General features: G+C 28.3%; 2 protein-coding genes across 2 annotated transcripts; one reads left to right on the forward strand and one right to left on the reverse strand.

Annotated features, from left to right (window-relative positions):
* On the reverse strand, positions 1-2,092 carry LOC136086047 (zinc finger MYM-type protein 1-like). Its single transcript, XM_065808314.1, has 4 exons — positions 1,996-2,092; positions 1,002-1,911; positions 207-863; positions 1-136 (listed from the first exon to the last, which is right to left on the reverse strand). The coding sequence occupies exons 1-4, from the start codon at positions 2,090-2,092 to the stop codon at positions 1-3; spliced, it is 1,800 nt and encodes a 599-aa protein (XP_065664386.1).
* Positions 2,093-4,840: 2,748 nt separating this feature from the next.
* Positions 4,841-11,695, forward strand: LOC136086048 (uncharacterized). Its single transcript, XM_065808315.1, has 11 exons — positions 4,841-5,791; positions 5,944-6,233; positions 6,308-6,517; positions 7,014-7,256; positions 7,630-7,706; positions 7,893-8,086; positions 8,198-8,524; positions 9,077-9,232; positions 9,399-9,591; positions 9,686-9,832; positions 11,193-11,695. The coding sequence occupies exons 2-11, from the start codon at positions 6,175-6,177 to the stop codon at positions 11,693-11,695; spliced, it is 2,109 nt and encodes a 702-aa protein (XP_065664387.1). The 5' UTR covers positions 4,841-5,791; positions 5,944-6,174.
* Positions 11,696-12,574: the final 879 nt, after the last annotated feature.

Consider the following 12,574-nt stretch of genomic DNA (forward strand, 5'->3'; position numbering starts at 1 on the left):
TCAAAAAAAGGGTTTGCGACGTGTTTTCATGCTTGCAAACTCATTTATTATGCCTTCATAACTTAATGTTCTTGCAACCTCGTTCTCAATAGACAGCATTGCTAAGGAAGACAAACGTTCATCGGCCATTGTTGATCTATTTAAAAATACAAATAAATAAAGCTACACGTATTTATGTATAATGAAGCAGGATTATTTATACTAACCTATGAAATGTTTTTATTAGTTTTAACTTGCTGAAGCTACGTTCTGCACTTGCAACAGTAACTGGTAAAGTAAGAATGATTCGTAACGCAAAAACTAGATTGGGATAAGTTTCTTGCAGCTTTTCTTTGTAGATGTAGTTTAGGAAGTCATATGCAGATTTTAGGAGAGCATTTTTTTCTTCCTTTATAACTATGACAAAACGTTTTAACTCCGATTCTAAATCCTCAGAATCTATATCAGCAAACTTTATTTGCAAATTTTTGCAATAAGCAGACAGAGAATTTTCATTACAAGCTTTGATAAGACTCTCAGATCGGTAAAGAAAGTCATAAAGCTTTGTGACAATGCTGATCTGTTCAAAACGCTCTTTTACTGATGCAATTGACATATAAATTAGTGGCAAAAAGAAATCTGCTTTATACTGATGTTCAGGTTGCCAAGTGTGATCAGCACACTCGTATGAATAAATCGTTTTTTTTTTTCGTGAACACACCATCGAAAAAACCTTTTCAATACCCAATACTTCTGCGATTTCTGATGTCTTAACACGTGCGTCAGAAAATCCATTTTTGCGATACTCATAAAGAAACGCTTTTGTTGCATCTATTTCACTAGCTAATATGTCGAGAGAGATTGCAGAAGACTGAAGCAGCTTACTTGATTTGTTAATTTGAAATAAAACGTCATACTAAATAATGATTGATAATAAGAAAGGCCATGTTCTAATATATTCTGTCAGCGATCGTACTTCTGTGGCTGTTGCCCTATCTCTTTTTTCTAAGGCATGTTCTTACAATTTTTCAAGTGCCTCTAAGATTTCTTTTAAATAGAAGCGAAGTGGTTTAACACAGTTTATTCTACTTTCCCATCTGGTATCTGATTGTGGCTTGACTGAAATTGCCACGCATGATTTTAAAATTTCCCATCGAGGAGGAGACGATGAAAAGAGCGTGTATAACCTTGAAAGAACACCAAAAAAAGAAATTGCACTGATGGATGACAGTGCACCATCAACAATAACAAGATTGAGTGAATGGTTAGCACATGGAACATATAAGGCCATAGGATTCATTTCCAGAAACCTTGCTTGAACACCTTTTACTTTTCCTTTCATATTAGCACCATTATCGTAAGATTGACCTCGACAATCTAAAATAATTAGATCCCAATTTTTTGCCTGATTTAAAAATGCATTGAAAAGCCCTTTTCCAGTGGTATCATTTACTGTGAGATATCCAAAGAAATTTTCGGAAATGTCGATACCTACTCCAGGAGTACATGTTACTGATCGCAGAATAATACTCATTTGTTCTTTGTGCGAAACGTCTGGCGTACAATCTAAAATAATAGAATAGTATTTTGCCTTTTTTACCTTAGAAAGGTTTTTGGATTCAATCTCCCTGGCTAAAAGTCTAATCAACTCGTTTTGTGTGTCATTGCTCAAGTAGTGCTCCTTGGTTTCCTGAATTCTTTGCATAAGCTTATTGAGAACGGTATCATACTTAGACAGTAATTCAAACACCCCAAGAAAGTTTCCATTGCTCTTTGAACCAATGGCTGTGTCTGAACCACGGAATGCAAGATTTCTTGCAGAAAGAAATAAGGTAATGTCTAGTATCCTTTCTAACACAGCCCTCCAAAATATCCGCTCTTTATGAAGCAACTTTTGTTGTTTCTCGTCTATGGTAGCTTGATTTGCAATGTCTGCATTACCAAAATTGAGGAAAAAGAAATTAATTAAGAAAAAAAAAGTAACAAAGCAATAAATTAAAGAAAATATCAGTTAACCTTTTCGTAAAGTCATCCATTGTTCAAAGCACTTGAAATGTGCACTGCATGTTTCGTGTTCTTTAAGTTTTTTTGACAAGCCTTCCCAGGTGTTCATTCCTCGTCGGTAAGAGAGCGGGGAACATGCCCACTGCCCGCCCCCTTGCTTAACTCTCCCGTCCCTCAGCGTTGTTACACCACGATTAATTTTGTGCATTTGCAAATGTGTACAGCGTTGTAACTTTTTGTTTCAGTTGAAATATTTTCCGACCGACTTAGTAGTTGTTATAGCGCAACTTTTTATTTAATGATTTAAATACTTTAAATTTTAAATTATTGTTATTAATTTAGGATGTAACAAGTTATGATAGAAACATGCAGCATATATGCATATAATTTCTTATATTGTTAAATAAAATAGTTGCAGTTTTGGAAAAATTAATTAATTTTCTTTTTTTATACGAGTTTTATGCATTTCTTACATTCGTAGAAACTGTTTATTTTCTTTTTTAACCTACTGTTTTAATCTAGTGCTTTTAATTGTCTAATTATTTCCATGGTGTATGACATAACCGTATAGTTTCTGTAATTCTCTTTTAGTATTTGTTTTTTAATTTTTTTTATTTTAAATAAGGGAAAAGTTATTTAATTAAACCTTTAAGTTCAGAGAAGTTTTCAAAGTTATATTTTAAAGATACCAAAAATTATAACTAATGTACGTTAAAATATATATATTCATTATTATTATAAAAAAGTTTGCAACAAAAACAAAACACTTTATTGCTGTTCAAAGAATATATGAGCCATGTGCGTTCAAAGATTTCTCCATTCTTCATCTTGCGGTTATAATAATTCAGTGAAAATCGTCTTCTTTCTAAATTGTATGGAAAATCAATTTCGATCTTTTTGAAAACACGTTTAACAATGTCACACCTCTGTGCGTCAGAAACATTATCTGGCCACTCGGAAGGATCATCACTGAGAAAAATAGGCGGAATTGTTATGCCATTTGACGTAGACTCGCATATCAACCTATCTGACTCTACTCTAGTATTCAAATAATGAAAATCAGAATTATTTGTAGTTTCTGTTAGTATCGAAACACTTCTAGTCTGAACTAATGGTTTCAAAAAATGTGTTAGCTTGGGGTGATTTGCGATTTCCTCCCTGGCTGCAGAAACCTTCATTGTTTGTTTTTTTTTATATAAAAAACTAACAACCCATAATAATAATAATAATAATAATAATAATAATAATAATAATAATAATAACAAAAAAATCAGTTCAATGATAATGGCTTTATAACCATTTGAACTTTAAAATAAACAAATGCAAAACGTAACAGTTTTCCAACGCTATACATTTGTTTCTTTAAAAACAATGCGAATGATTTAATTGAAACAAATAATAGACTTTTTATTTCATAGTATTAAAGCAAAAGTAATAACATATAGCATAGTAATAAAATAAATTATTACCAAGATAAATTGTGAATCGCCAAAAATAAAAAACGATTTATAATTTATAAATAAATAAACATTGAAATATGTAATCTAAATACAAATAATAATATATTCGCACCTAATAAAATATGCGAGTTATAGAAATATATTTCTTCGCACGATTGGATTTTGGTAATATCGTGTTTAAAAGGCCATGTTTTTTTAATAATAGTAACAGTAACTATATATATATTCAAATATTCTTATTATAAAAAATACAGAAAAAAAAAATTTCTAATTACAAAAGGGCCCCTAAAATTGCTGTCCCCCCCCCAGGTTAGGGTGTGGGGGAGTCTAGCCACGGCTCTGAAAATACAAATGATCTTGTAGACTAAAGTCACTTATAAAAACTTAATTTACTAAAAAGCGCCAAGTTATTATACGCAAGCACGTTGGTATAAAGCAAGTTGAATAATTTTCAAAATGGCTGTGGACCTTCGAAACCGAATTAACTTTTCTTAGCAACTAATTTATTTGCATAAATTGTTTTTGTTTCTTTGTTGTAATACAATTTTTGGGAAAAATACTTATAGTAGTACCGTTTTTTATATAGAATCAACGAAAATTGATATGCATATGTATAATTTTACGATTAAAACTAAGTTACTTTTATAGGTATCATACTGTTGTTTGTTTATACATTTTAAATTGATATTTTTCAAAATTTGAGCGTTAAAATTAGACAGAAATTTTGTAAGAAGTTTTATGAATCTTTTATCTTTTTGATGCTTTTTATTCATCTCAGGTTACAATTTTTGTTGTTGTTGAAAATTAACATTTTCACAGGTCAACAATAAGAAGTTTTACAAAAGTTATGATCTTTCGAGTTATTATTAGTTTGTAATAAATTAAAATTTTTACCTGTGATATAATTTTTTTTCTTTATTGAGCTACTATATTTTATTTAAATTTTATTTTTTGATTAGCATTCTAATATTTTTGTATTTAAGACCCACCTTATAGTCAGTAAAAATGAGTTTAATAAGTACATTAAATACACGTCTACTGACTTCTTATATAAAAGAAGTCAGTAGACATGTATTTAATGTACCCTGTTAAATTGTATATAAAAAAAATACCCTCTCCAAAATCTTATTCTTAGACAGTCATGGTTAGGGTTAAGAATAGTGCTTGGGCTTGCATATAACTCATTTTTTACTGACTATAAGGGGGGTCTTAAATACAATTTTTTTACATATACAATGAATTTATTGTATGCACTTATAACTTTGTTATAGTGATTATTTTTTACTTAATTTTACAATTTTAAATTTTGATTTAATTTATGTATTGAATTCTAATTAGTATTTTGATATTATTTTAATACTGTGTTGAAATATTTTATTTATAAATTTACTTATTTTAGATGGATTTGCATATCAAGAATTTAAATCTCCTTTGCAGAGTTTGTGGTTGTTTTGTTTTTTAAAAAAAATACTTTATTGGAGCCATCCAAAAAAGTAAAATTGAAAATATTTTTCACATCAAACTAACAGATGTGGAAGGGGTTCACCCTTTAAACATTTGTCACAAATGCTACTTTACAATTAACATTGTAATCAAAAGAAAGTCATCAACCACTCTGCTTTTGTGTACACAATGGACACATCATTGTGATGACTGTTTTACTTGTCATCAGGTAAAAAAACTGAGTCAAGGTCTCAATGCTTCAAAATCTCAAATAAGAGATAAAACAAAGTTTATTGGCCATCCTAGAATAGGTGAAAGAGTTTGGACTTTTTCAATGTTTAGCATTTTAAAAGAAAACATTTTCACAATACACAATATGGAAATAGATAGTAGTGATTTGAAAAATGAATTCAATCCTTATTTGCAACTATGCATATGCAATTTGTGTGATAAAATACTAAAGCAACCGGTGTCTTTAAAAAAATGTGAACACTTGTTTTGTTTTTTCTGTTTAGTTGAAAATGTTAAAATAAAGTACATTAATGAATCTTTATGCCCACAATGTGATACATCTGTGTTGCCTGAAGACTTCGTGACCAGCAATAAAACAAATTCACTTATACAAATGTTGACTGTTCAATGTATTATATGTAAAACAAAATTCAATGTTGTAAAAGAATACGATGTGTATTTACATCATAAGCTCGCCTGCAATAAAAAATCTTTAACACAACCCGTCTCAATATTGTTGTCATCACCATTATCTTCATCAAGTTTGTCACCATCATCGTATACTTCTAACAATAGCATTTCAGAGATTTTTAATCTAACAGCTAGTAGTCATATCCCAAGAATAGTTGAAGATGCTACATACCACATTCTTAAGCAAAAGATGAAACAAAGTGGTGGGAAATCAATTTCATATTTTTTCAGTTCTATTTTTTTAAATAGTAAATTAAATATTTCATAATTGTTAAATAGTAAATTAAATAATTAATAATATTTAATAAAATATTTAACATTTAATAAATATTTTTCATAGATTTTTTTTTTTTAGCCGGTTTTGTTTTCATCTATTCCAAAGGCATATGTCGCAAGCAATGAGGCATCAAATGCAACTGTACGGCAAAGAAATGCTATTGTCAAAAGAAATATAGAAGTTGTGTCTGGTCCATCTAATGACGCAGTTTGTAGCCAGTCCTCAAAGCTTCTGATTTCACTTCCATCAGAAACAAAAGAAAAAATATTGGCTAATTCTAATATTAAAGTCACAATTAGTGCAACTAAGATGGTAGCTATGAAAGCAGATCTCTGCATACCTTGGGAAAAGCTTAAAAATATATCTAGGTTCTTATTTTTTGCATGTTTTTAAGTTAAAAATGTTATTTATTTTTATAGAATATTGTGAATAATTTTTACAGATGGCTGAAGAGTTTTGATATACAAACAGCATCACATGCTTCACAACGAATAGTTAGTGAAAAACTGTCTGGGTGTGACTTTATTGTAGAAAATGCCCCGTTTACATTTGAAAAGGAAATCAAAGGAACCTTTGAAATTAAAGATGCATCTTACGGTTATATTGAAAATTTGCAAACACATATTTTCAAACATCTTGTTCAATTAGAAAGGTGATTTGGGTTGAAATAAAAAAATTTGGGTTGATTTAAAAAAATAATTTCATATTTTTAACATGCAGCAACTGCCAGTTGGTCTCTAAACCAGCTGTCATCAACAATTGTTGATATTTCAGATCCATAATTCAGTTGTAGTGTGTTTTATCTGATACAAATTGATTGTGTTCAATAAAGTATTGAATAAATCTCAATTTTTTTTTTAAATTATTTTTTATGAACTGAAAATAATTTTTGATCAAATATAAATAATAATATTAAAATTATTTTTAATCAAATACAAATAGAAGTACGACAATATAGCATATTAACACTAAAACATATTTGACCCCCAATATAATGATAAGTTAATGCAAAATGTGATGTAAAATACGTGAGGGTTTTGTATTAAGGCTGTTAAAATGTGTACATTCATCATCACTAGCCAATTTTTGTTAATATTAATGTATTATATATTGTTAATATATATATATTTTTTATAACTTTTCTATAGTTGTAAAAGTCTTCATTATCACGAGTTTTTCCCTGAGAAAGAGATACAGATTAAAATAGTAGGAGATTATGGCGGAGGAAGTTTTAAAATGACTTACCAAGTAGCAAATACCATAAACCCAAACAGCAAAGATAACACTATTGTTTTTAGTATTTTTGAGGCAAAGGATTATCAAATCAATATTAAAGTTGCCATTTCAAGATTTGAAAAAGAAATAGAAGATCTACAAAAAATGAAGTATAAGTAAGTTTTCTTAAAATGCGATTTGCGATAAAGTATAATAAAATCTTTTTTTTTTCCCTTTGTTTTGCATCGCCTTCATAACTAGGTATCTTTTGGGCTATGTTTAGTAAAACTAGTGAAGGCATTTTTACAAAGCAACTCAGAGATTAAAAAAAAGACTTTAACAAGCTGATTATCTTTATTTACACCTTTTTTTTTAGATCTTTATTTATTTTGTTGATTATTTTTATTTAGATTATCTTTATAAGATGAATAGTAGTTAAAATATATTGATAATGAAAAAATATATTGTTCATTTGATAATCTTTATACACTTATAGAGTATAGATTTATTACAATCATTTGCGAATAACACGTTTAGTTTTATTTATAGGGATAGAAATATTAGAGTATTCATTTTTGGTGATTATAAGTTTCTTTGTGCACTTTATGGTATTTCAGGAGCTTCAGGTATTTTTATTTAAAATTTTTAATTAATAGGTTTTTCTTTATCAGGAAAATCAGAGAGATAACTGAATCACAAAACCAATTATCAATAATCTTACCTAAAAATTCAAAATGATGGCCCTGTTTAATAATATAAAATAATGTAATTTAATTTTTACTTATCAATATATTGTTTATTTTATTCTTGAGGGTGGCATTGTTGTCTTTTCTGTTATGCGACAGCAAACGATATGAAATGTATTGACCCTGAAATGAAATATCGCACATTGGAAGATTTATGTTTAGATCATAAAAGGTTTATGAAAAATGGAGGACTAAAGAGTATTGCAAAAAATTTAAATAATGTGATAAGCGAACCAATTTTAAAAATACCACTAGACCAAGTGATTTTTGATTATTTTTTTTACTTTGACAGTGAAAAATCACTATGAGCATGATATTCAAAAATAATATCAAAGTGCTATACTTTATATAAATTATTTTTAATTTTTTAGGTGTCTTTACCTAGTCTACACATGGCTCTTGGTATTTATTTAAATTTTTTTAACATGTTTGAAGAAGAAGTTCATCAATTGGACATAATGATGGCTGCTGAACCTCTAAAAAGCAGCATAAAATGCTCAGAAGAGTATGACGTTTTTATAAATAAACAAAAGCAGTTGTGGAATCTTCAAATAGACATTCTTAATATTGATGATCAAATTCAAGTGGTTAATGATGTCATTTTATTAGCTGCAGTTAGCAATTCAGATGATGTAGACGATGTTCAATCTCTTTTCTTAAAAGAAATTGACTTACTTAACAATGAAAAAGAAAAAAAGGTAATTTTTGAATTGAGAGTTTATTAGTTATAATTTCTTAATAGTGAAGTTTGTATTCTTAAAACTGTACATTTTTCAAAATAAGAATACATGGTATTATAAATTTCACTTGTTAAATTTTAACAGAAGTTATATCCAATGGATAAAATAAAAACATTCAGTGTAATCAGGGCTTTAAAAGTCGTAAAATTCAAATTCTCATGCCCTATTTTATTAAGCACTCAAGTAAGTTCAAACTTGAAATGCTGATGTTAGCTATGCGAATACTTAGTTTGCTGTTACATGTGAACCTCAATTGTTAATAACAGTGACGTGATGAGGGGAGCAAAAGTGGCTTTAGCCCCAGACGTAAGGGGTTTTGAGGGATCAGAAAAAATAAGGAGCAAAAAATATATTTTAATTTAAAAAGGTATAATTTCTATAAAAATTTTAAAAAGCCTTTTAGTCATTTTTAACCCATGCGCTAAAACCTTCGCATCATTTTAAACAATGCGCTAAAACCTAAAGTCATTCTATTTTTGTTATGCATAGTGTTTACGAGTTTCTTTTTAGACAAATCTATGTAATACTCTTGAAGAATATTTTTTAAAGAAGGGTCAGGGACCTTGCACACAAATGATCGAGACAATATTACAGCAGTTTAATGTTCAACGTCAAGCATATCATGGAAAAAGTTTTATTGGAAGTCATGTGCATAAAATGTTAAAAGTAATATGTTACTTTTTAAGTTTTCGTTACTTTTTAAGTTTTATGTTACTTTTTAACTTTTATTTAATAAATTTTATTATAAACAGGGTAAAATTTTATATTAACTATAATTTGTTGTTAATATTAAATAAGTAAGTATTAACTATTAAAATATATTTCTATTTAGAAACCTTCAATACTTCGGTTATGCAACTCTATTCCTAAGTTTGTTTATGACAGTGGGTATTCAGGGACAAAAATACATACAAAATCAATTGAAGTTAGCAAACAATACAAGCAGCTCTTTGATAAATTTGCTCAATGTTATTACATATTTTCATCCAAAAATACTATTTCAGCAGAAAAATTAAGTATTTTAAGTAAGTTTTATTATTTTTATAATGTAAAATATGCTTTAGTGCTATTCCTGATTTTTTTTATAACTTATATTACATTAATATTTAAATTGTTCAGAAAAGAAGATAAACGAATTAATGCAATTTTATCGGGAAAATTGGCCTGAGGCCTCAGTTTCGCCAAAGTTGCATATGCTGGAACATCATGCTATTCTGTTTTTAGAAAAATGGAGAGCGGGATTTGGATTTTATGGCGAACAAGGGGGTGAGTCAATACACATGGAGTTCAATAAACTGAAAAATATATATCAATCAATTCCTTGTCCAACGAACCAATTAAAAAGTATTCTTAAATCCCATTACCAAAAGACAAACCCGGAGAACATCCAGCTTAAACCATGTGTTAAAAAAAAAAAAATTTATTTTTAAAAATTCTTAAATACCTAACATTTGACTCCGCTGAGAAAGTCTCCTAAGAAGAGCAATTAAAAACGGCTATTTTCATAGCCACAAACATATTAAAAACATTACTAAGTATAAAATAAGTTTTAGGCTCTGGGGTGTAAATAAATATCACCCTAATTGTATATTTTTTTTTACGCACTTATGGGCCACGGCGTTCGTTTTTAGTGGAGAGCGGTTGGTTTATTTTTTGAATAATTAAAAGTTTAAAACAAATTAAAATATTATCAGACTACTCCTGAGAACATGCGACTCAGACCGTGTATAAATAAACAAAAAAGATGTTCATGTTTTTTTTTAAATTTATTTAAATTTAAGGTGGCACATTGTTTAACTTTAAAAAATCAAAACTTTGTTTTTTATTTTATTTTACTTGAAATTTATTCTCGATTCAGAAATTATATATCTATACCATTTAAACTCAATATTATGAATAAAATTAGCTTTTTAAAAGTAGTCTTTTTAGCTTCAGTAGCAACGATGAATGTCTTTTTTTAGTTAACTATATTCAATATTCAATATGTTTGCTTTTGCAACCATTTTTCCACGTAAAAGTAAAGAGCAAACAATAATGCAACCCTTCTCAAAGTTTGATCATGAAAAGCCCTTTACCTTCTTTAGAAATTAAGTGGGAGATGGGGAGGGGGGGGAGCCAAGGCAGTCAGAATTTAAATTAAAAAAATAGAAATTAGGAATTATTTGGGGGCAATCGTTTTTCCATCCCCCTGTTTCTACGCCAGTGCTTGTAACTCAAAATTAAAAACTGAGTTATTTTTTTATCTGGTGGGAATCCTGTGTGATAAATGATCGAAAATGAGTTCAAAACAAATCACTGACGTCTCGATAAAATTAGTTAGGGAAATTTTTCAAGAAATGTTCCAAAAACAACAAAATGATATACTATCGTTAATAAGTGCAAATTTAAAACTGACTAATGATCGAATCGATGGATTGCTGAAAGAAATTAGTACATTAAAGGAAACTTGTGAAATGTTAAAAAAAGATAACGTAAACCGAAACGCTGATCAAAATAAAACTAACAAGCAGTTGATAAAGTTTGAAAAAACACAAAAAGACATTGAGGAAAGTCTAACGTTTTATCAAGATTGCAATGACAAAAAAATGAGCGAGTTGGAAAAAAAAGTCATCGAATGCAAATATAGGTGAGAATGAAAAAAATAAATTTAGACAGCTGGAAGATCGACAAAGGCGAAATAATCTTCGAATTGAAGGAGTTAAAGAAAATGACAACGAAAGTTGGGATGATACGGAAAAAATAATAATAAACATTTTTGAAAATAATCTCAATGTAAATGCGGTAATCATAGAAAGAGCGCATAGAACTGGCATTATTGAAAAAAAAAATCCAAGAACAATTGTAATTAAGTTACTTAACCATAAAGACAAAGTAAAAATCCTAAAAAATGCCAATAAACTGAAAGGATCCGGAATTTATATCAACGAGGATTTTTCGCTGGAAACTTCCACAATAAGAAAGAAACTTCTTGAAGAAAGCAAATTGCACAGGATAAATGGTAAGTATTCCGTTGTTATATACGATAAGCTTATTGTTAGAGAATTTATAAAAAAAAAAATAATGATAAATGATTTTCTTACGTTTTTATATTACTTTTTGAATTTTAATATTGCTTTAAGTTATTTCTGATTTAAAATGGCTGATGAAACTGTTTTAACAAACATAAATTTTAATTCATTTGTATCAAAAAAGTCAATACTATTAAACAACTATTCGGATCCTGATATTAATTTTTATAATAATGATGAAATAATTAAAAATATTAACCCTTTATATTATGACCCAAATTCTAAAAAAATTGCTAATGGAATGGAGGATAACTATTTTTCAATGCTTCATATTAATATTAGAAGTATTCAAAAAAAATTTGAGTCATTAAAACAACTTTTATATAAAATTGGCATTAAATTTCAAATAATTTGTCTAAGTGAGACATGGTGTAAAGATAAAAACATTGAAAACAATTCTAATTTTCAATTACCTAATTATAAAGTAATTCATCAAGTTAGAGCATCTAATAAGGAAGGTGGGGGTTTGTGTATATACATAAAAAACTCAATATTATTCAAAGTTAAACCAAATTTAAGTTCAACTACTAACGATTACGAATCGTTATGTATTGAAATTATTAACAAAACCTCAAAAAATATCGTCATTCATGGTTTATACAGACCGCCTTCAGGAAGCATTAAGGTATTTGAAAACCACATTAAAAAAATAATTAAAAATAAATCGTCTATGAATAAAGCTGTATATTTTATTGGTGATATCAATCTCAATATATTTGATTATGAAAATAATATATATATTAAAAACTTTTTTAACACCATTTTTCAAAATAGCTTTATTCCACTAATCAATAAACCAACGCGAATAACTAAGGAAAGTTCAACATCCCTAGATCAAATTATAACAAATGAATTTATAAATGAAAATATAAGAACAGGAATATTTACAACTGACGTGTCTGATCACTTTCCGATTTTTATCCTATCGCAAAAATGCATA

The sequence above is a fragment of the Hydra vulgaris genome, chromosome 10 (genome assembly GCF_038396675.1).
Source record: "Hydra vulgaris chromosome 10, alternate assembly HydraT2T_AEP".
In the NCBI taxonomy this organism is placed as follows: Eukaryota; Metazoa; Cnidaria; class Hydrozoa; order Anthoathecata; family Hydridae; genus Hydra; species Hydra vulgaris.